Source organism: Myxine glutinosa, chromosome 2, assembly GCF_964187855.1.
Source record: "Myxine glutinosa chromosome 2, kmMyxGlut1.1, whole genome shotgun sequence".
Lineage (NCBI taxonomy): Eukaryota > Metazoa > Chordata > Myxini > Myxiniformes > Myxinidae > Myxine > Myxine glutinosa.
In genome coordinates this window covers 128225883-128248810 of record NC_136262.1, presented here as the reverse complement: position 1 = coordinate 128248810, position 22928 = coordinate 128225883, and the positions used below count along the sequence as shown (strand labels likewise).

Here is a 22928-nt window from a genome sequence, read left to right as displayed (position 1 = left end):
CCGTCATTAAATCTGTCCTGCCGGATTTTCAAAATATCTAAAAATATCTGGAATTTTACCATTTTCTTGGTTTTGCATTTTCAAAGGGATATATTTTAAGACTTAGGATACTTTTTAACTTCATTTAAATGGTTAAACCATTTTTGTACATTTTCTTAGGGTAATAAAATGCGGTTTTATTATGTTTGGACCAGGAAAACTTGGTACAAGTCTGCACTATTCCGTCATGGCATAATGGACATGTTCGAACACACCTCATGAGACCGCCGATACAATTGGTCAATACGAAAAGGAAACTTGAAAAATCTCTTTTTCGGAGTGTCCCTCTCCAGAATCTCCTCCTTTTTTGGAGTGTCCTCTTTTTTTAGAAGTGTCCTTTTTTTTCGGAGTGGCTCTGTCCCTATCCGGAGTGTTCTCTTTTTCGGAGTGGCTCTCTCCCTATCCGGAGTGTCTTCTTTTTTGGAGTGTCCTCTTCTTTCTGAGTGTCCCTCTTTGGAGTGTCCTCTTTCTTTGGAGTGTCCTCTTTTTTCTGAGTGTACTCATTTTTTGGAGTTGTTAGTTGAATTAGTTGAATTATTTATTGTTCATTAGCAACCCCCAAACAAAGTAATATTACATATCCATTGTACCAAACGGCAAGTGATGACATCAACCGCGACTTTACATTCAATAAAGCGAGAAATCAAATTGTGTAGTTTGGGTTGTACGAGTACATTCTTGTCCTGGTATTGAAATAATCAGTGCCCGACTACAAAATGTTAACCTGGTGCTTTGCAGGCAGCACATTGCATCGCAAAGTTTGCCATCAGTGCCAAAGACGTCAAGCTGGCATTCCCTTCTGCCAGCATTCACTAATGGATGTTAAACATCTCAACATTATCATTCACCGGGACCCTGGCCAAATATTAAATGCCTGCCTAATATATGGGGGTAGAGGTGGCGGGGAACTGCGTCATAGGTATAGCAGCCCTAATACAATGCCAGCTCACAACCAGCTACTGCCTATCAATTAATTAATTAATTAATTAATTGAAAAGACATCAAGCCTACTATCCTATCAGCTAGCTTTCTGGTGGTTGCTATTAATTCCATGCAGGTTTGTGAAAACAGCAGGCCATTGTGCATTTGTCATCAGTAAAATATTTAATTATTGCTCTGTAATGGCAGATTATTATCCTTTAAATAGCAAAGAAACCAGTGTTGTATTATATCCTACCTAGAAACTTTCTAGCAGCTGTTAATGAGTGGGAAAAAACATGCAATGGATATGTTTGAACAATTATATTTTATGCAGTGCAAGGAAGCTTAGACAGGATGAAGTCGTTTCGCCCATCATGCCTAAGCTATATCCACAGCAATCCCACCCTCTCCAGAAAGCGCTAATTATACAGCAAAATAGATGCAACTGGATCTAATCTTCCATGAATGGAGGCTAGGGGATGGCAACAGCATTTCATGAAACATGCGAAGTGAACACACACAGGAACATGAAAGACATTCCCAAATTGGATGTGGGAATTAATTCATTGGGAAATTTGTCCCATATACAACAAAAAATAGATTACGGTAGTCACATGGAAGCACCAAATCAAAATACAGAGTGATGGGCACAATGTTCTCAGAAACGATAATTCACAAATTCTGGAAGTTACTGTCTCGTTTGATGATGATTCGCATCATTCAGACCTTCTATGTGGTGGGCCGGCTCACCTTGAAGATGAGAGCTAAATGGTTGGAATGTTTTTCTGCGTTCCAGGGTGCCTTGGCGCATGCCATCTCTATGATGACACAACCCACACTCCAAATGTCACAGCTACGGCCATACTGCTGGCCCCTCAGCACCTGCGGAAAAAGGCAGGTGCCTGGTTATACAAATCTGTAAGCACCCACCAAGAGGATTCTCATTGCAAAAGCGATGCAGAAGGTGAGCTCGAGGCAAGAAGGAGAACAAGGATCAACAAATAATAAAGAGCACAGAAAATGGAAGCAAGATCAATATTCATGAAGAGAGAGGATGAAGCCATGCCTCAGGGGCCATAAACGCGACGGTTCCCAGGAGTTGACCCTGGAACTCGCCAGCCCCTGTCCCCTTGGAGGCGAGGCGTGCTGCTGCACCAAAATCCGCGACTCGTAAACGCTGCCCTGTACTATCCACCAGCAGGTTTGCACCTGGAAAACAAGACGGGAAACATGAAAGAGGGATATTAACATAAATGAATACAATAAAATGTTGAAAGAAACAAGAGAGAGGGAATAATAATAGAAAAAACCCCTGAAAAAAACAATATATATATATATATATATATATATATATATATATATATATATATATATATATATATATATATATATATATATATATATATATATATATATATATATTGTTGCAGATATGAGGATTGTGTTTTTTTTATTGTGTTTTTATTGTAGTAAATGGTTGTGAATTATTGTTTTAGTCTGAGCCCTCCTTGCTCCAGTGTGTATAAAGGTCAAAGGGCATTCCGGTAGTTAATTCCATATAGCATACATTGAAGGACACTATAATACCCTTGTTCAGTAGTTTATTTCCTTATTCTGTGTATTAGGTTAAGGCTTTGTCTTCCATTAAAATTACACTCCATTGCACCAAGTGAAATAAGATAGATTCCCTTCATTCTTCATTCCCATTCCCAAAACCTCCATTTCCCCTTTCGTCATGGCCAAGCCTCGATTGCCAATATTACATCCCCTCCAAAACCACCATTGAACATGTGCTCGGGTCGGGGAAGAAAGGCGTGCCCGCCCGTCGTCATCAAGGGTGGAGCCAGAGGGTCGCGCGACCAACCAGGGCCGAGGTGAGCACCCCGATGGGCGTGTCCTGAAGGCCGGCGGCTTGATCGCCGGAGGCGTTATAAAAGCGCGCGCGCAAGGTACTGCGTAAGAAGCTCCAGATGAGCTTTGAAGGGGGAGAAGGTTCAGGGTCAATTACAAGCAGTTGCGCCAGAGACGGCAGCCGCGTCCTGAGCATTAATTCCTGCTCAGAGAAGCAGCGTTGACTCCACCAGGCAGCTTCAACCCGTTACCCCGCGGGAACCAGATAGCGGTGGCATCGGTGGTCGTCAAGGTCCAGCCGACGTCCCGTGCGGGATCAAGCCCGAACCATCTGCCCCAGCTGAACCTTCCCATTCCTCCTTCCAGCATTCATTCCTGCCATTCCATCCTTCTTGTGTACGTGAGTTTGTTCTGTTTGTTCTGTCCTGGGTTAATTAAGACTGCATAGGTAAGCTAGCGATTTTCACTGTGTCTCTAAAATCTTCTGTATATTATTTTCTTATCTTTCCTTCTCCTTGGTTATTTTGAGCCTGTAAATAGTAAATAAATTTAGTAGTATTTGCCAACCTTTTCGTCTCCTCCTTCTTCTTCACATCCGTGTCGCTTTTGTCTTTTCCCTATTGAATATCTGTGGCGCGATCCGGCCAACGTTCGGGGAATCGGGTTTAGTTGGGGAAAACTGTTCGGCCGCGGTGCCTCCGCTCGGCAAACAACATCCTTATCCGTGGACCGTAACAATTGGTGTCGGGAGCGGGAACGGACCCGAAGCGCGCGTAATGCGCTCAAAATTATGAGCTGCTGAAATTGTTTTAAAGACAAAACCCGAATTTTGAAATCGCGCCATGGCTGGTCAAGGCGACGGGATGTCGGTGGGAGAGATAGACGGGGTAGAATCGACCCAGGACCTCGGGGAAATGTATGTGGAGGAAAGAGAGGAGGAGAACATTGGCAATGTGGTTGAGGGGGTATCAGGTGCACAAAATGGCGCGCTCGCGCACGTGGTTGAAGGGTCCCAAAATAGCGGCGCCGCGGAGGGCGAGCCCGCGGTGGCGGCTGGTGACGCTGGGCAAACCGGGTTTGACATCAGATTATTCTTGACCCAACTGAATGCAAAAATGGATAGGATGGGCGGCGAAATGAGGGGCCAAATGGGGACAATGAGGGACGAAGCGAGGGCTGATAGTGAGCGATTAGAGGGCCAAATGGGGGCAATGAGGGACGAAGCGAGGGGTATCGGTGAGGGGTTAGACAAGAAATTTGAGGGGTTAGACAAGAAATTTGAGGGGTTAGACAAAGGGATAGAAGGGGTGAAACATGGGTTAACGGGGGTGGAAAATAGAATGGCTGCCCAGGAGAATCAGATAGAGGGGGTGAAAAATGGGTTAAGGGGGCTAGAAGATAGAATGGAAGGCAAATTGCGGGAAATAGGGGAGCAATCCGCCCGAGAAATTAAACAAATGGGAGAGCAGATAGAGGAGGTGAAAATCGGGGTAGAAACCAAATTGGATGCTCAGAGGGATGAATTGGGACAGATGAGGGCGGCATCTACAAAAGAGAGGGAGGAGATGAAGGAGGAGATACGACGAGGTGTAAGTGAGGAGGTCTCGGGGGTACGCGAGGAGGTAAAGCGAGGCGAGAAGCGTATGGAAAAAGAGGTGAGAAATGGGACGGCAAAGTTACAAGGGGGCACAGAGGACCTGACGGAGGAGGTGGAACAGCTGACGGTGGGACAGACGGAGTTAGTGGAGCAGGTTGAAAGGAACACTGCGGTACTAGGAGGGTTAAAAGTGACACAAAACGACATTAAAAATGACTTGATAGCGACACAGAGGCAATGTCAGATGGTACGTGAGGGACTGACAATGAGGTTGGACGAGGTGACAGAAGTAATGGAGACGAAGGACCGGGAGGTGAGGACGCACATAGAGACGGTCAAGGTAGCCTTAGAGGACGAGATTGAGGAGATGCACCAGGAGATAAAAGAGGTGAAGCAAAAGTTAAAGGAGGTGGAAGAAGGGATGAGTGAAATTAAGAAGAGACGGACAGAAACTAAGAGAGAAATACAGGAGGAGGTGATGGAATATGTACAAGGTCGGTGCTCAAATCGTGATGATGTGCTCGCTAACCAAATAAAGAGTTTGCAGGTGGCGAAGGAGGTGCGGAGACGAGGTGCCAAGGTGAGTGGCGATATACGAGGAAATGTATATGATGTGAGGGGAGCTTCAGTCGGCTTGGGGGTTGCTTTGGACCCGGGTGTTCGTGAGAGGCCGTTGGTAAAGTGTGCGACAGGTACGGTGTGCAAAGGAGGTGTGCGAGAATGTCCGACTCTGGGGTGTGTGAGGAAAAAGTGTGCGCCGAGGAGTGAGTGTGCCGTCGGGAGTGAGTTGGTTGTTGCGCGTGTGCGAGGGAGCACATGGAAGCGCGTAGTGGGGAGTGTTACGGAGGAAGTAACGGGAGAGTATGCGCAAGAGGATGCGCGAGAAAGGTGTGTAACGGACGGGTGCATGGGGAAAGAGTGTGCTGTCGAGAGTGAGTCGGTAGTAGCGCGTGTGCGAGGGAGCACATGGAAGCGCGTAGTGAGGAGTGTTACAGAGGATGTAACGAGAGAGTGCACACCTGTTGTGAGTGTTACGGAGGGTGTAATGGGAGAGTGTGCGCGAGAAAGGTGTGTAACGGAGAGGTGCATGAGGAAAGAGTGCTCAGAACACTAATCAGAAAGCTAATCGGCTTAGGGCTGAGTGGCAGCAACTGACAAATGTGCCTGTATCCGGAAGGCTAGTCAACCAACGACTGGTTCAAGCAGGCTATCGTGCCAGGCGTCACCTGAGAAAGCCACGCCTGACCAGACAACACAGCCAGCACTGATTGCAGTGGGCCAGAGAGCACCGTCAATGGCAGCCAGGACACTGGAATCACGTGACCTTCAGTGACGAGTCTAGATTTCTGGTCTATCGTCAAGATGGCCGCGTCCGAGTGTGGAGACAAGTGCATGAAGCCCACAACGAAGATTGTATAGTGCCAAGAGTCCAAGCTGGAGGTGGTGGGGTGACCATTTGGGCTGCTTTTCATGCAGGGGGCAAAACTGACCTGGTTGTTCTGAATGGAAACCTGAACCAGTTCAAGTACAGGGTCATTCTGGAAGAAACATTGCTTCCATTTGCTCGTGCAGCCTTTCGAGGAGACTTTGTCTTCCAAAATGACAATGCACGGCCTCATCGTGCTCGCATGATCCAACACTTTCTTGCTGACCGTGGTGTAGAGCATATTTTGAATTTCGTCAAAGAAACTGGAAGCCATGAAATTAATTTAATTCTATCCCAAAAGTGCAATGTGCACTTTGAAATTGAAGGTACATCAGCCAGGTTGGCCCAAATGGAAGAAAGAGTTAATACTTAAAGGCAGCTACCAAAATTACCTTCCATGTGTGTTCATCTATGTGTCTTTCACTTCGATGTATAGATTTCCCTGTGCAAAGGCTAACAGAAACCGTAAAACACTTATTAATCGATTGTTGATTGAAGTGAATGTTGGTTTAGGCCATCAGACATCATACATTCAAATCTCGTGAACGGCCTGCCATGTCCCCGGATATGAATCCGATAGAGAACTTGTGGGCAGAATTAACGCGTCAAATCGACAACTTGGACCAGCAGCCTACCTCTGTGCGTGAATTGCAGCAGGCTATTGTCACTGCATGCCAAGCGATTCCTGTCCAAACCTTGGCAAATCTCGTGAACAGCATGCCTCGACGTGTACGTGCTCTCCTGAATGCTCGTGGGGGTTACACGAATCCCATAATTTAGCTTTTGTTTTTGTTGAAATTTTTTTTGGCTAATGTGCAAAATAAAGAGATACTTCTGGAAAACGTACAGAAGTTTAACACAGTACTGTCCATGAATTGAGTTCGATATCAGTTTACATCACTTTCAAGGATCAATTTATTTGTTTCGAAATGTCAAATGTGTTTTTTGTTTCTTTTAAAGGTCACATTAACAAAATCTAGAATAATTTCAACATAAGTCCAATGAACTTTTGGTTCTAAGTCATCTTGAAAAGTAAGTTCACCCCCACAAAAAAAATATTCCATATTAAATGCCAAGTCTGTAGATATATATATATATATATATATATATATATATATATATATATATATATATATATATATATATATATATATATCTATCTATAATTCCAGTAATCTCTGTGTGTATGTTTGTTTGTACGTTTGTATGTTTGTATGTCTGTGACCGCTGTTTCTCGACAACTACCGGTCCGATATACTTGAAACTTGCCAGGTATATTGCTGGGGACCCGAGGATGTGCCTTTTCAAGGTTTCATATTAATCGGACAATTACTTACCGAGCTATGTCCAAAAAACGACTCAACCAATCAGAGAGCAGCGAGCTATCGCGTGTGCCGAACGTGGCGAACACACTCTGCCTCGGATGGCACATTTGAGAGCGTATTCATTTATTTCCCGTCGGCAAACTATGTTGCCGTTAAACTATGTTTTAAAACTAATTAAAACTAATTTGCGATTCATCGTAACTGCGATTTGCGACCTTCCGGACAGTGAGGACTGCACTTCCGGCATCCAATCACAGAACGCGTTATTGCGTAGGCGTGGCCGATGTGAGAGCGAGCTGATGCTGAGCCCAGCGCGTGCGCCATTACGGTACGTAATTCGATTTCTTCCGGAGAAAATAATAATTTCTCGATTTCTTATGCGCATTATTTCTCCCAATTCAGTCAGAGCGAAGGGCGGAAGCGAAGAGCGTTGTTTTTTTTGTTTACGGGCGTACGGGCGGGGTAGAGCGTACGGGTAGCGTTTTTTTTTTTTTTTGGCACATTTGAGAGCGTATTCATTTATTTCACGTTGGCAAACTATGTTGCCGCTATGTTGGCGTTAAACTATGTTTTAAAACTAATTAAAACTAATTTGCGATTCTTTCGCTTTCCTGCGCATTTGTGCACGCTATGGCGATTTCTTTACCAAACTCCGCTAGCCGTTAGCTTTGGACCAAACCATTTCATGTAAATAGAGGGGGGGGATTGTCACCGTACTCGCAAGCCGTTAGCTTTGGACCAAACCATTGCATGTAAATAGAGGGGGGGGGGGGATATACTTTTAGATATATATATATAGTACGGGCATGCCCTAGTATAAAGAAATGGAGGGTTCTGGAATGGCCAAGTCAAAGCCCAGATCTAAATCCCATCGAGATGTTTTGGGGGGATTTGAAACGAGCTGTGCATGCAAGAAACCCCTCAAACATCGCACAGCTGAAAGAATTCTGCATGGAGGAGTGGGAAAAAATTTCTCCCAGTCGATGTCAGAGACTGGTAGACAGTTATAAGAAACGCCTACTTGAGGTTGTTTCTGCCAAAGGGGGCAATACCACCTATTAGAGCCAAGGGTGTACTTACTTTTTCCACATGCGAAATTTGCATTAATGTTTATTTAAATGATACAATGGACTACAAAATGTAAATGTTTCATGATATTTGTTATATTACATCACCTTTATCTATCAATATTGTTGAAATGAAGATCAAGTAGCTGTATGTTGAAATATGTTGAAAAAGTCTAAACTTTACATGGGGTGTACTTACTTTTTCACATGACTGTATATCGTGTGTGCGATTTAAGGATCCTCTCATCCACGGAACTCATTAGCGAATCATAGATAGATATCTATGAAGGGTACTTTGTTTATTTTAAAAGAAATATACAACGACACCCTTTGTTTTATATGATACAGAAACTCAAAGTTTTCTTTATTTTTAGGTCTGGTGGTTTAGGCCATCAGACGTCATGGGTTTTCTTCTTCTTTCGTGCAGCAACCCTTGTGATTACGTGATACCTTCACAATGAGTCCTAAATATCATTATTATTCAGAATATCAATGTCCCCAACGTAAAAACCTGCACAGAAATTAAAAAAGTGAAATTTAAAAACCGAAAAATTCTCATAAAAAGTTCGTTGACCTCGGTAGTGTAATCAAAATCAACCAATCAGTGAGGCCATAACGCAACGTTCGTGGTATTGACCAATCACATGTGTTGTGTTATTGAACTGTGTACCGGGAGAAAGCAACATGGCTGCGCCCAGGCCTATTCACTCGGATTCGAAGCCTGTTGAGTTTTCTTCAAAACTTTGTGTTATGCATGTCGTTCCATCAACTAAAAGTAGATTTATATCATTTACAAGTAATTCTTGGATGAAGTTTGTGAGCTTTGCAGCTGAATGGAGAACGTTTGACTGCAAGGAAGGCAATGTAGTTGAAGACATTTCGAATAAACTAGGTCTCGACTTCGTCAATGTGCAATCTTGTATAGACGCTGTACAGAGTAGTGGTAATGTGGGCTATCATTACGAGTGCTACAGAAGATTTTACGATGTCAGCAAAGTCAAAAGGAAAGAGAAGTCATGCTCAAACAAAACCAAAGAAGAAGGTGAGTGACATGAACAATCATAAGCTCTTTAAATATTTATCAAAACTAGCTGATGTCTAACGGTCAGTGTTAGTCATTTTAAAATTTATTTAAAACTAGCTAATACACTCCACACTTATGGAACACAATACTGCCCTAGCAAAACGTCAAATCGACTTGGGTGAAGACGCTCTTCCACAGGGAATTCGGCCTCACACTTTTACCACATTAGTGTGGGATAACATTGACTTTGGAGAGGAAACACGATCTGGGAAGGGTACGACCCACAGCACAAATGGCATCATGATTCAGAGAGCAGCTCAACCTTCAGTGGATGTTCTTGCAAGCAGTCATCCAATGAAACGAACAAGGGAAAAAACACTTCATCCACGACCCACTAATATCCAACCGTTTATGGGCCAGGAAAGAAGAAGGGACCCAATTCCATCGGCATTGCAGTAGATATGACAAGAAATATCCATGAAAAGGCAGAGGATAAAGCCAGAAAGATGAACTTGGCATACAATATGCTTAGATATAAGCATACCGGCGTTCCTGGTTGGACAGGATTTAACACAGTGTTATGTAAGGTGTATCCACGAATGACCACTGTATCATACTTGCCGGTATTAAATGCAAGTCCAACAGATATGGACACAGTTCAGACAATCTTAACTCGAAGTGTCAAGTATGCTCATGCATTAGCACAGGAAGTCATTTTCGTCGTATTTGACCAGGCAATTTACGCTAAGGCCCAACAGATCCGCTGGAGAACTCAGGAATTCAAGGAAAGATTGGTTGTACGCCTCGGTATGTTTCATACCAAGATGGCATACCTAGCCTGCATTGGTAAAAGATATCGAGATGCTGGGTTTACTGACATATTGATTGAATCTGGCGTAATTGCCCACGGATCCCTGAATGGAGTTGTAACTGGGCATCACTACAACAGAAGTATGCGAGCTCATAAAGTTATGCATGATGCCTTGCGCTACCTGCAGTGGGAAGCATACATGGCTAGTCTGGAAGATGGAAAAGGTACAGTTATTGATGTTATGGAGAATTTACATACCGGATTCAACCAGGAAAATCTTACTGAAGAGTTAAAGAGCCAAGCATTCCTAGATGTAACATCATCGTTTGCTGAATTCTTATAGAAGAGGAGCAAAGAAAGTGCCACCTTCAAGTTTTGGTCAATGTATGTTGACATGGTTGAGAATGTCATGCTTTTAACCAGGGCTACAAGAACAGGCAATTGGGAACTGCATCTGTCAGAGAATTCTACCTTGGTTATTTGCATATGACAGACCAAATTACTCCCGCTACCTGTCAGCTTACTACCTTGAAATGTGTGACCTACCCGAAAAAATATGCCCCCAAATCATGAAAAACTGTAAGATCAAATAAAAGGTAACCATGGCAATACTTGACCCCATCCCCAAATAATATTTAAGAAAAGTCACCAAGTTTGGTGGTGATCGAATGCAGCATTACAAAGTTGCGGGCAAAAACATGGTGAAGGCACATTGTGGAAGCGCCCCACCCCCCTACCCCCCCCCCATCCACCCTAACCTCCCCCAACACCCGTCTGGGGGGATTTACCCACTCCAAATATTTATTAAATTATATAAAGTGGTGACAATGTTGACATCATCCACAAAACTCGATAAAACACTGCATGAAACCATATTTATTTGTAACGTGTTGTTATGGTATATTCGTCTAATGTACAAAAATATGATTTACATCAACTACACGTTATAAATTAATGTGCAGGTTTTTTTTCTGGGGACATACTGATTTTAACTCAGAGGGTCATTTGCACAACATCTATGATATTTTTCAGTAATCCCAAGCGTTGTTGCACGAAATTGGAAAATTGAGCCTATTTTCCACCTATGGATGGGATCTTAGGATTCCAGCTTAGGATCCCAGGATCCTGGGTTCGAATCCCGGTCGATCGCTGAATTAACCCCAGGGGGGTTGACTCAGCCTGTCATCCTTCCGAGGTCGGCAAATTGGGGGTAAATCCCTGTTTGTCGTAAAAGGCGACAAAAAGGGTTGGCGGCAGGAAGGGCATCCGGCCGTAAAACATTGCTTCAGAAAGGGGACCAACAAAAACAACAACAACCACGGTGCCCGAAAAAGGCCAACCCCCGCTTTGTGGGGAAAAATGGCCTCTAAAGGTGTTTTTTTTTGTTTTTTTTCCACCTATGCCACATGGCCTAGTTTAATGTAAAATAAAATGGCGACTACACAGGAGAAAGCTCAGCGTCGAATGGTTCATCGAAGCGAGATAAGACAAGTAAGTTCAGCATACAAGGTATGGAAGGAATCCGCCATCGTGGACTAGTATCAGAGCGTGGTACAAGAGGTTTAAGGAGACTGGAAGTTGTCAGAAACAGAAAAGTACCGGTCGGCCAAGCACAAGTGCAGTAGACATTGAACGAGTGTGTGAATCATTTCAACAAAGTCCCAGAAAATCAATCCGATGTGCATCCAGAGAACTGGGACTACCAACCACCACTGTACACAGGATTTTGCATGAAAGACAAAAGCTTTTTGCCGAAATGGTGCAGATTCTGCAGGAACTCAAACCAAATGACGGACCCAAATGCAAGGCGTTTGCCCTGGAAATGATCAGTCACATAGAGGATGACGAAGATTACCTGAAAAATATCATGTTCACAGAGGAAGCTTGCTTTCATGTATCAGGGAAGTTCAACCAGCACAATGTGAGCATCTGGGGCTCTGAAACCCTCACGTGGTCACTGAACACATAAGTGACAGTCCAATGGTCAATGTGTGGTGTGGCCTTCTCCATGAATGCTTGGTGGGTCCGTTTTTCTTTGCGAAGGATACGGTGACCTCAACAATTTACAGGAACATGTTGGAAGGATTCGCCTTCCAACAGATTGAAGAGACGGACCAATCGCCTGGTCCCCACGATCACCAAACATAACTCCCTTGATTTTTTTTTTTGTTGGAGTTTGTCAAATATGTTGTCTGCAAAAACAAGGTGGCAAACCTGCAGAATCTTCGTTCTCGGATCGTAGCTGCATGCGCACTGATAGACGCAAACATGCCAAGCCAAATATGGCAATAACTAGTGTACTACATTTATGTCCTGCGTCTGACAAACAGAGCTCACATTGAAATGTATTGATGGTGTGCACAAAACTTTGAGTTTTTCTATCATATAAACCAAAGGGTATCATTGTACCATTTGTGGTTCTAAATATATAAACAGCCAAATATGTCCAGGTCTTTTTGGAACACCCTGTACTACTACTACTACTACTACTACTACTACTACTACTACTACTACTACTACTACTTCTACTACTACTACCCTAATTATTCCCACATTCTTCTGGGGTCGACCGAGTCAGCAATATATCGATAAAGAAAGCAACCTTTACCAATCAATAAACAGGAAGAATCCTCTAAACTCTAAAGAGTGTTACCCCTTTCCCTTCTAGGCCTACCTTTAATGTCACGATGAATGATGAGGTTTTCGTGGATGAAGGCAAGGCCACGCAGCAGTTGCTCCAGGTAGCCGAGTATGACTGTTTCTCGTAAAGGTCCATACCTTCCCAGCAGGTTAGCTACAGAGCCTCCTGTACAAAGACATCATCATGAACACACATAATGCATCTGTTCATCGTAATTGATGGCATTTATGATGAAAAGGAATACATATGATAAAGCATATGCAAGAAAATAGTTAATTTGGACTACTGGCCCTGGTGCTGCAAAAATAATCATGATGAATGTGGAGTATGGAAAAGAAAACAAACACAGGAAGAGGATTTTGTTACTATTTTGTTTGTGCAGCCTGTGGCTGCTGGTTGCATCATTGCAGGGAGTGTAGCTGTGCCACTGATGGAGTGCCCCCCCTGTTCCCAGTAAGCTGGTACTCATTATTATTATTATTATTATTTTTTTTGTGTGCAAGATCGAGGCTTGTGAAAGAGCTAACATTAATCACATAAAAACAAACTGACACAAAAAACATATGATCAAGAGAGTGGGAGACAAGATGGGGAGAGAGAGGGAAGCACACGAGTACAACAGCAGAGAACAGGGACATCGGGAGATCTGTGGGAGGGTTAGGGCTTGAGGGGAGGAGGCATGGGAAGGGGCGGTTGTGGGGGGAGAGGTAGAAACACATGGACACTGCTAGGACTTCAAGGAAAGAAGTTGGTATTTCAAAAAAGTGGATCTGGGGTGAATTAGCGGCGGTAGAAAATATCAAGGTTTTGGATGGGGGAAGATAAGAGATGGTGGTGAACAGCTGTTTTAAAGACCTGGAGGGAGGAGTAGGATTGAAGAGAATGATGGAGTTTGTTCCAGAGGTGGGAGAAAAAGAAAAAAGGAATGAAAGAGTGAGGATGAATGAAAGAGTTTTGCTGACATCGGAAGGATGACAAGCTGAGTCAACCCACCTGGTGTTATTTATTGTTACCTGGTGCTCAAACTAAAGACCCTAAATCCTGAGATCTTAAGGCAACCATATGAACCGTTCAGCCAACACCAGGCTCAGGAAGATGATGGACATTGTCATCTCTTTTGTTTAGTTCCTCATATAGAAAGGTGTTGAAAATATGGAAAATATAAATCTTGAGATTGTGGAAGTAAAAGGAAGTCCTGTACAAACAAAAATAAATTAATTACAACGGGTGGTGGGAGGTGAGAAATACTATTGATGATAATTAGCCTCATGCAAAGTTATATCAATATGCTTAAACGATACTGACTAATCAACCATATATTTTCCACATTTATTTGGATTTGTAGGATTTGGTGAAAATGAATGGTTTTGAGCACTGAGCTGTGATCAACTATGTGATGTTGAAAGGAACTTGAAATAAAGGGAAACCACCCTGGAATGTGGACAACATTGGGATGTGCAGTAGTTTCTTCTGATGTTCCACCATAAAGTAAAAAGCAGGACAGGAAGAGCCTTGAAGAGTTCCAGACGATGATCCACTGCAATAAAAATGAAATCTTTGCCTTGGAGGATGAACTTTGTGATGAATGGCCGCTGATTGGCAGTAGTTATATGTTATTGCAGGAGTTGGGATGAGTACTGATTAGTTTTCAACGATTTTTCCATCAAAATCTTTGCTTCAATCTGGTTTCTGCCTGATAGGTGCCAAGAATGTCAAATCCTAAGCAATTGTCTCCCAGAATATGTTTCTCAGTGTACCATGCGGAGTGATCCAAAGATTATCGTAGCACATTTGATCGTCCAAGAAAAATGTCTGTACAGTTCCAGTACGCCATCTTAACCGAGAGAGCAAAACGAAATGCAGTTGATCCGAGCTGATTGTCCACAACTAAATAAGTTCAAACCACATGAGGCATTCATTGGGAAGTTTGCAACCTTCATTTTCATGGAGGCTGAACATGTTTTTCTGATGGACTTTCTGCTGCATCACCACAACATTAGCGGAAACGACTTTGATAACCTCCTGCGCAAAGTGAGGTGAGTTTCCAAGGAGAAACGGAGTGGTGCATTCCCAAAAGGAATTCTTCAAAACAATGTGCCACTCACACCTCCAGAGTTGGCAAAGTGCTTGTGAGGGATTTCGGATTTGGATTTTTACATCATATAGATAGATTATTCTGCTCATCTGGTTCACTCCTGCAACTTCTATTTGTTTCCAACTATGTCTGAGAAAAACACTGCTAGCCATGCTGGGGCATACTCCGTGGGCCAGACAATGATCTCAAGGAGAGGGGGAATGTGGGGGAAAGTAGCAACAGCAGGGTATAGGGATAAAATAGAGAGAGGTGATGGATAAGGGACATGGGGGAAGAATGAGAGTAAGGGAAGGACACATGGCGTGAAGCAGATAGATACAGCCTCAAACTATCAATCAGAGAAGGAAAAACTGGAAACTCCGAAAGAGGTGGGCTTGGGAGGGATCATGGGATCAGAAAAGATAACTGTTGGCGATTGGGGATGACCAAAGATGGTGGTGAACACTGAACAGCTGTCTTGAAGCTGTGAAGGGAAGAATGGCAAAAACAGACTGAGGATGTTGGTTCCACATTGGTGGGAAAGTTGGAAAAAGAGGAACAAATGAGTGGAGATGAGCAGTGAATCGAGATTTTGGGAATGTCTCAGGTGGTGGAAGACAGAGAAACCACCGACCTGTCTGCAATGTGAAAGTCATACGCCCAGAGACGCAACTGGTTTTGGTTTCAACGGCGTCAAGTTGAGCAAGGTGTGAGGCAAGGCTAAACGTCCAAAGGGGAGAGCAGTACACCATAAAGATGCATATGAAGACCTTGCAGGTAGATAAAAGTTCAAATTGCCAAGGACCTTGCACAATGGAGGATGTCCAGTCGGCCTCTGGCTTTGCAGACCAACTTAGATACGTAATTTGCCCAAGAAAGATCATGGCTGATACTGAGGCCCAAACGTTTGAGTGAACGTCTTCAAGAGGATTGTTAAGGAAGTAGATGGGAGTAGATGGCCAGACACTCTTTTTGGAGAGACAGAGAGTGTAAGATTTATTGGAATTGAACAGCATATTCCAAGTTTTTGGACCAGCTTGTGAATCTTTTCTGGACTCATTTCATGGAATTCTACTGGAAATGTCATCTGTGTCAATGGAATTCCACTGTAAATCAATCAAATGTCGATCCCATTGATGAGTAATGATTCAGAAGAAGTACTAGTACTCCACAACTAAGTGGAGCAATTTCCAAATACCAAATACACAGTCATTATAGGCGACTTCAAAATAAAGTGGGTGAAAAACAACGACAATGAAAAAGTTGTCAGGATTTTTGTAATATTAAATATAAACTAAAATAGAAGCTTATTAGTGGATATAAAATATATTATTATTAATATTGTTTTTTTTGAAATATATTTTTCATTTGTATGCAACACAAGGTTGCAGGGTAGCATCATTGGCTGAGGGCTTGGCTGTGCCGCTGATGCCCTCTGCTGGTTAGAGCAGGAATTTGGAATCTGGCTATGGTGCCAGCGACAACTCGCCTACACTTCGCGGAGGACACCATGGGATATTTAACGTCCACCAATGAATGCTGGCAGATGGGACACTCGTTTAATGACAATCCAAGGGATGGCACACACATTGATGAATCACTCTGCTTGTGAAGCACCAGGATGGTAGTTTATAGCTGGGTCGGGATTTCAACCCAGGATAGACAGCTTAGAGGCGAGTATGCGTCCCTCTAGGTCTAGGCCACCCTGTCAGCCCATTTTGTAACATTAAAAAATATACTTTAAATTATGACAACTTCATGAAAAAGCAGGAATCAAGAAAATGGGCTTTGATAAGTGCAAATACAACAATGAAAAATGAGATGGATTTCATAATTGCTCAACAAGAAGAATCCAATATAGTTTGTGACGATACTAAACTGTTTTAATAACGACAGTGAATATAAATGGGTAAGGAATAAGCTAGTACTGAACCTAATTAACTATAAAGGAAAAGAAGAATGACAAAGACTCGAGTAAATATAAATACATTCATATTGCAAGAACAAAAAAATCGAATTCCAAATTGATCTGAACAACAGTTTGAAACATCTAACAGAAAAAAAGAAAACATTCATGAATGCAACCAACTTAATAAAGATAAAGACAAAGATGAGACATCAGAAATTGCAAGGAAATGAAAAGGTACCTACAACTACAAGCAGGGCCGCCGAGAGCCAGAATGGGCCTCAGGGCAATTCTAAGAGTAGGGCCCCCTTAAAAAAAACATTTTTAAAAAAGAAACCTATTTGGAGGTTTCTGTATTTTGGTCGTCATCAGAAACACAAGCCATGTTTAAGGGAAATTGTGGTGTTATTCACTTATTCCTAATTGCAGATTCGTTTCTTTACCCATTTCAACCAGTTGGGATGTGGTCAGCACTCCTGTGTTCATTTATGTGATTACCACGATTATCATTATGTAAATTGTTCCCACAGTAGTTTATTTCATGAGGGAGGGTGATACTGCCCATATGGCAATGGCATGAGACACAAAATCGCTGTGAGTGGCTTGGAGGGAGACACAAAATAAATCTGCCCAAACGTTCCCCAAATCCCCTCCGGTGTTTTATCGTCACAATCAATCATTATATGAAACAAAAAATTTAAGTAATAATTACAGGACCCTCAAATTAGGTCCAGGCCCTGGGGTAGTTATCTTGCCTGCCACCAACCCCTCTTCCCACGGCTCCCTACAAGAACAAGTTCTCAGAAATAATCAAAAATGAAGAAAATAAGAGAATATCATTTAAAAACCAGAGTTAAAGAAAAAGTTGAATGCTATAACTGAATTAAGATTCTAAAGAAGAAGATTAGAGGAGATAGAACAAACTTCAACAATTATGAGCGTTAAATAATAGTCGAGATGAAGCTTATAAGCAAGCCTACAAGTGGAGTTTATTGACAGTACACACTGAATATTTTTGTCTGAATGTTTGAATATCTTTGGCATTACCAAAAATTACCTCAACAATGACACTTTAAAAGTCCAAGATTCCGGTATTTAAAGAAACACAAATAAAGAAAGACACCCCACTGGTGATTCCCAATGAGATCCACTTTGTGATAAAATCCATGGCAAATGAAAAGGTACCTGGAGAGGATGACATAGTTATACATGCAATCAAAAATGGTGATCAACTGCTCCACAACAAATTGGCAAAACAATTCACAAAGTCAGGAAGATGAAAAACATCCCCCTAACTCCATCAGAAAAAAATCAAAGCTGATAGCAATAAAAAAAAGGACATAAGATGGAGCCGAAGAATTACCATCAAATTATCCTGCTCTCCAATACTGATAAATTGTTCACAAAAGTTATCAATAACAGACTGTTGTTTTTGGGGTTTTTTTGTATACAAGATCGAGGCTCGTGTAAGAGATAAAAAATTATAAAATGTTTAAATTTATTTAAAAATGAGAATTATTTAATTTTTAAATTTAGTCTTACTTTAGTTCACCAAATGTCAGTCTGTCCGTCTGTTCCCAGGTACCGCAAAAACGGCTGAACCGATCACAACAAAAATTTGGGTGGGTAATCCTGGGACCCCCTGGAGTAAAATAGGCTGTATTGTTTTTCCAATTTTCCAGTTTTTCTAAACACGATGGAATAATATTTACCGATATGAACAGTGATGTGGCTTTTATTGAAATTCTACAAATACTGTTTAGAGGTATTGCAAGAACAAAAGATAAATAAAGATAAAGACAAAGATGAGACATCAGAAATAGCCTGGCGTTGGCTTAGCGGCTAGGGTGCCAGCTTAGGATCCTAGGATCCTGGGTTCGAATCCTGGTCGATCACCGAATTAACGCCAGGGGGGTTGACTCAGCCCGTTCATACCTACCGAGGTCGGCTAATTGAGTACCAGTTCACTGGTAATTCCCTGCTTGTCGCAAAAGGCGACAAACAGGGTTGGTGGCAGGAAGGGCATCCGGCCGTAAAACATTGCTTCAAAAAGGGGACCGAAAAACAACAACAACCAGGTGCCCGAAAAAGGCCAACCCCCGCTTGTGGGGAAAAATGGCCTCTAAAGGTGTTTGTTTTGTTGTTTTGTACAAATACTGTTTAGATTTTGATGATTTGCGTGTGATATGATTTAATGGATGTTTATATAAATCGTTTAAAATAAAAAAAGCCTTCAATTTCTGATATTTTGCCTTTTCATTTGGGCCTCCCAATTGAAGACCCGCCCGTAGGGTGGGTACCTTTGCTAGTTATTGAAATTCACAACAACCAACAATGGGAGCAAGCAGTTTTTAGAAGTGGATACTCAGCAATGGATCACCTACAAACAACAAATCAGTTACTGAAAAAAATCAACAGAATATAAATTTGACCTTTGCGCCGAGCATTTATTGATTATGAAAAAGCCTTCAACAGTGTGGAAACAAATGCTGTAATACTGATGACGATGGGAGACCAAATACAATACAAGCTCAACATCACTTAAACATCACTTTCAGAAATGTCAACATTATTAAGTTACAATGGTGGAAGAATGACCTTGAATTTTGAAACTGCACGAAACTCATGGAAATATCGATATGGAAAGAAGTCTGAAAGAAGGTGACACAATCTCATTTAAATTATTCACTGCATGCCGAGGAGTGGCTAAAAACATCAAAATTGTAAAAATAGTGAAGAATATATGTCGAGAAAATAAGAAGAAATCACCGACGATTCATTTTTTTAATTTCAAAAACAATGCTAAAGAACTGAATATCATGATGGAAGAGGATACTTTGAATGATCCACCTTTAGAGGCTATTTTTCCCTGCAGAGCGGGTGTTGGCCTTTTTTGGGCACCTTGGCCACCTTTTTGAAGCAATGTTTTACGGCCGGATGCCCTCCCTGCCGCCAACCCTGTTAGTCGCCTCTTGCGACACACAGGGATTTACCAGTGAACTGGTACTCAATTTGCCGACCTCGGAAGGATGACAGGCTGAGTCAACCCTCCTGGTGTTAATTCAGCGATCGACCAGGATTCTAACCAAGGATCCTAGGATCCCAAGCCTGCACCCTAACCGCTAAGCCAACACCTGGCTTGAAGAGCATACTTTGGAAAATCAAAAGGACAGTCTAAAAAATAATATGAAAAAGATAACATGAATATTCAACAACTACACAAAAAAGTAAGATTCAAATTGATTATTGCGAAATTGAAGAAAACAGCAATTTCATTTACGAAGCACAACTCATACAAATGGATACGGATCACTTTGAAGAAGTGAAGAGACGTACAGGATGGACAGAATTTGGAGAATTAAGAAAGGTAATAAAAAGTAAATTGCCTTCGTATCTGAAAAGGAAGTTTATAATCGATGCGTAATACCAGCAATGACTTATGTCAATGGAACGTATCCTACGACGAAGATGGATCGGAGATTAATCACCACACGAAGAACCACAGAAAGGTACAACAAAAGGAAACAAGAAGAGCAACCAATGGATTTTCCTTGACATTTGTGGGATTTTCCTCAACATTCGTGGAATTGTCTGCAAATCAGGAACTGCCGGGAACCTATCCCCCGTTTTCCCATTGAAACAATGCCTCCACATTCGTGGTTCCGAGATTCTCGGAATTTTCTAAGAACGTATCCCCCGCAAGTGTCAGGGTCTGACTGTACTCACATTTGCATTTGTGTGAAATGAGTGAGAATAAGAAGAAGCAATTTAACCTGTGTTCTTTTTCTTATCATGTGTTCTGATTCTAACACGGATCAGAAGAAAAACTAAGCAGGGTAGGAATGAGTTTAGGAGAGTAGGAACAGGAAGGCTGTGGGCAGAGGACACTGGTTGGATAAGTGTGGAAATATGAGATGCAATGATTAAAATTGCGATTTGACTTGGCAGAGCTAATTAACTTGTATTTATACAATCTACTTAGGTCAACACAGACGCATAGTAATAACATAGTTGCCATTAAACAGCCATCCACTCATATCATATTTCCGTTTGTGCCTACCAGCCATCCACTCGACAAAAAGGTTGTAGAGCTGCTGCTCACATGTGGCACCAATCATTCGAACCACATTAGGGTGTTCCAGCCTGCTCAGGAGTCTGATTTCCTCCCGCAAGCTCGCAACCACCTCTTCCTGTTCCGCACTTGTGCTCCGCACAAATGTCACCTGTTGAAGCACGGAGCTTACTTTCACGGTAGGTTGCAGTAAAACATGAGTTTTTACAATGAAAGGACACTGTCTCAACCAATCAGAGTGATATTAAAACATAGGGGCAATACCCCTGGCGTTCACCTGGTAGGAATAAACAGTATACTGCACTGACTAAAGGTATTTTAAACCAATTTCCAAATATTGCTAGAAGACAGGACAGCATGTAAATCATACTAACATAATCATATGACTTTAAACAAACAAACAAAAAATACCGATTTTGGGGGGCAACCCCCCCACGCTCCCACCACATAGACCACCTTAGACACCCATTTTAAAAAAGGCAGGAACAAACTTTGGTACAACACAGGTGATTAAGGTTGTGGTCAAGTTTCATCAGAATTGCATGTGTATTTTCTGAGAAGAAAGCAAATACCAATTTTGGGGGGCAACCCTCCCCCCCCATAGTTCCCCAAAGGGGCAGATTTTTTAATGCCGTGAACAACTTTGGTACATCACGGGTCATGAAGGTTATTATTTTTATTTTTTTGTATACAAGATCGAGGCTCGTGTAAGAGTTAACATTGATCACAAAAAGACAAAGTGAAACATAAAACATATGATAAAGGGAGCGGGAGAACAAGATGGAGAGCAGGGACATCGGGAGATCTTTGGGAGGGAGAGGGCTTGGGGGAGGAGGCATGGGAAGGGTGAGGGGTGGGAGAGGTAAAAAAAAACACATGGACACTGCTAGAACTTCCAGGAAAGAAGTCGGTATTTCAAAAAAGTGGATCTGGGGTGAATTAACAGGGGTAGAAAAGATCAAGATTTTGTGGGATTGAAGAGAGTGAGGGAGTTTGTTCCAGAGGCAGGAGAAAAGAGGATTGAAAGAGTGAAGGTGAGCAGAGAGTCTTGATTTTGGCAGTTTCAGCATAAGAGGGTTGCTGGCAGATCTTGTGCGACCGGCAGGAATATTTGGGGGACAGAGCCCAGAGAGAGAGCTGGGGGGCAAGGCCAGAGAGGAGTCGGTAGAAGACGGAAAGAATCCGAATCATCCCAACTGTACCAGCCAGTTTTTGCCAATTACAATGAATATTATTGTAACCAATTAGAACATATTCTGGCTAATCTTGCCATCCATAGTTTTAATCACACCTGTTTGACGGCCATCAATGTGCCAGTGCCAATGTCCTGTGCTTGGAAGCAGCAGGAGAAGGCACCGAGGCCAATCTGCTGCCCCTTATGCCATTCAATGCCCTCGCGATATGGCATCGTAGCACGGGTGTGCCCTGGAATATTCTCCATTCCCTGTGGGAGATAACAAGGACAATTGTGAGGAATAAGCAGAAAAAAAGAGGACGAATTTTATTTTTTGATAAAGACATTGAATATATGCAGCTTTTTAACGATTTAGGGACATAATTATATTTTCATTCTCAATCCAATGGAGATATTCAAATATTTTGCTTTAAACTGAGGCTTCCAGGGACAATCGTCAGTTGGATCACTCCACTCGCCAGCTTTTGGAAATACTCCTTTCTCTATGATGGAAATATTTTGAAATACAGTAATTCCTCAATCTAATCAATGTACAGGATGTTACAAAAAGACCTGGACAACTTTGGTTGTTAATATATTTCATACCACAAATGATACAATGATATACCTACCCATTGTGTTATAACTTATAAGATACAGAAACTCGTAATGTTTTCATTGTTTTCAGGTCTGGTTGTTTAATGTAAAAGGAAATGGCGACCACAGGAGAAAGCTCAGTGCGTCAAATGGTTCACGAGACGAGATCAGACAAGCAAGTTCAGCGTAATTTCCGTACAAGGTATGGAAGGAATCCACCATCGCGGACTAGTATCAGAGAGTGGTACAAGGGGTTTAAGGAGACTGGAAGTTGTCAGAAACAGAAAGGTACCAGTCGACCAAGCACGAGTGCAGCAGACATTGAACGAGTTCGTGAAGCATTTCAATAAAGTCCCAGAAAATCATTCCGACGGCATCCAGAGAACTGGGACTACCAACCACC

General features: G+C 42.3%; 1 protein-coding gene across 1 annotated transcript in view; it reads right to left on the bottom strand.

Annotated features, from left to right (window-relative positions):
- Nucleotides 1–22928, bottom strand: part of LOC137421284 (mitogen-activated protein kinase kinase kinase 1-like) — a 180172-nt gene that overhangs the window by 7637 nt on the left and 149607 nt on the right. Inside the window, exons 15-19 of the mRNA XM_078772634.1 lie at nucleotides 22046–22198; nucleotides 20743–20905; nucleotides 12736–12867; nucleotides 2027–2169; nucleotides 1711–1842 (exon numbers count right to left, since the gene is read on the bottom strand). Of these exons, the coding sequence (XP_078628760.1) occupies nucleotides 1711–1842; nucleotides 2027–2169; nucleotides 12736–12867; nucleotides 20743–20905; nucleotides 22046–22198 (723 nt within the window). The remainder of the gene's footprint in view (nucleotides 1–1710; nucleotides 1843–2026; nucleotides 2170–12735; nucleotides 12868–20742; nucleotides 20906–22045; nucleotides 22199–22928) is intronic.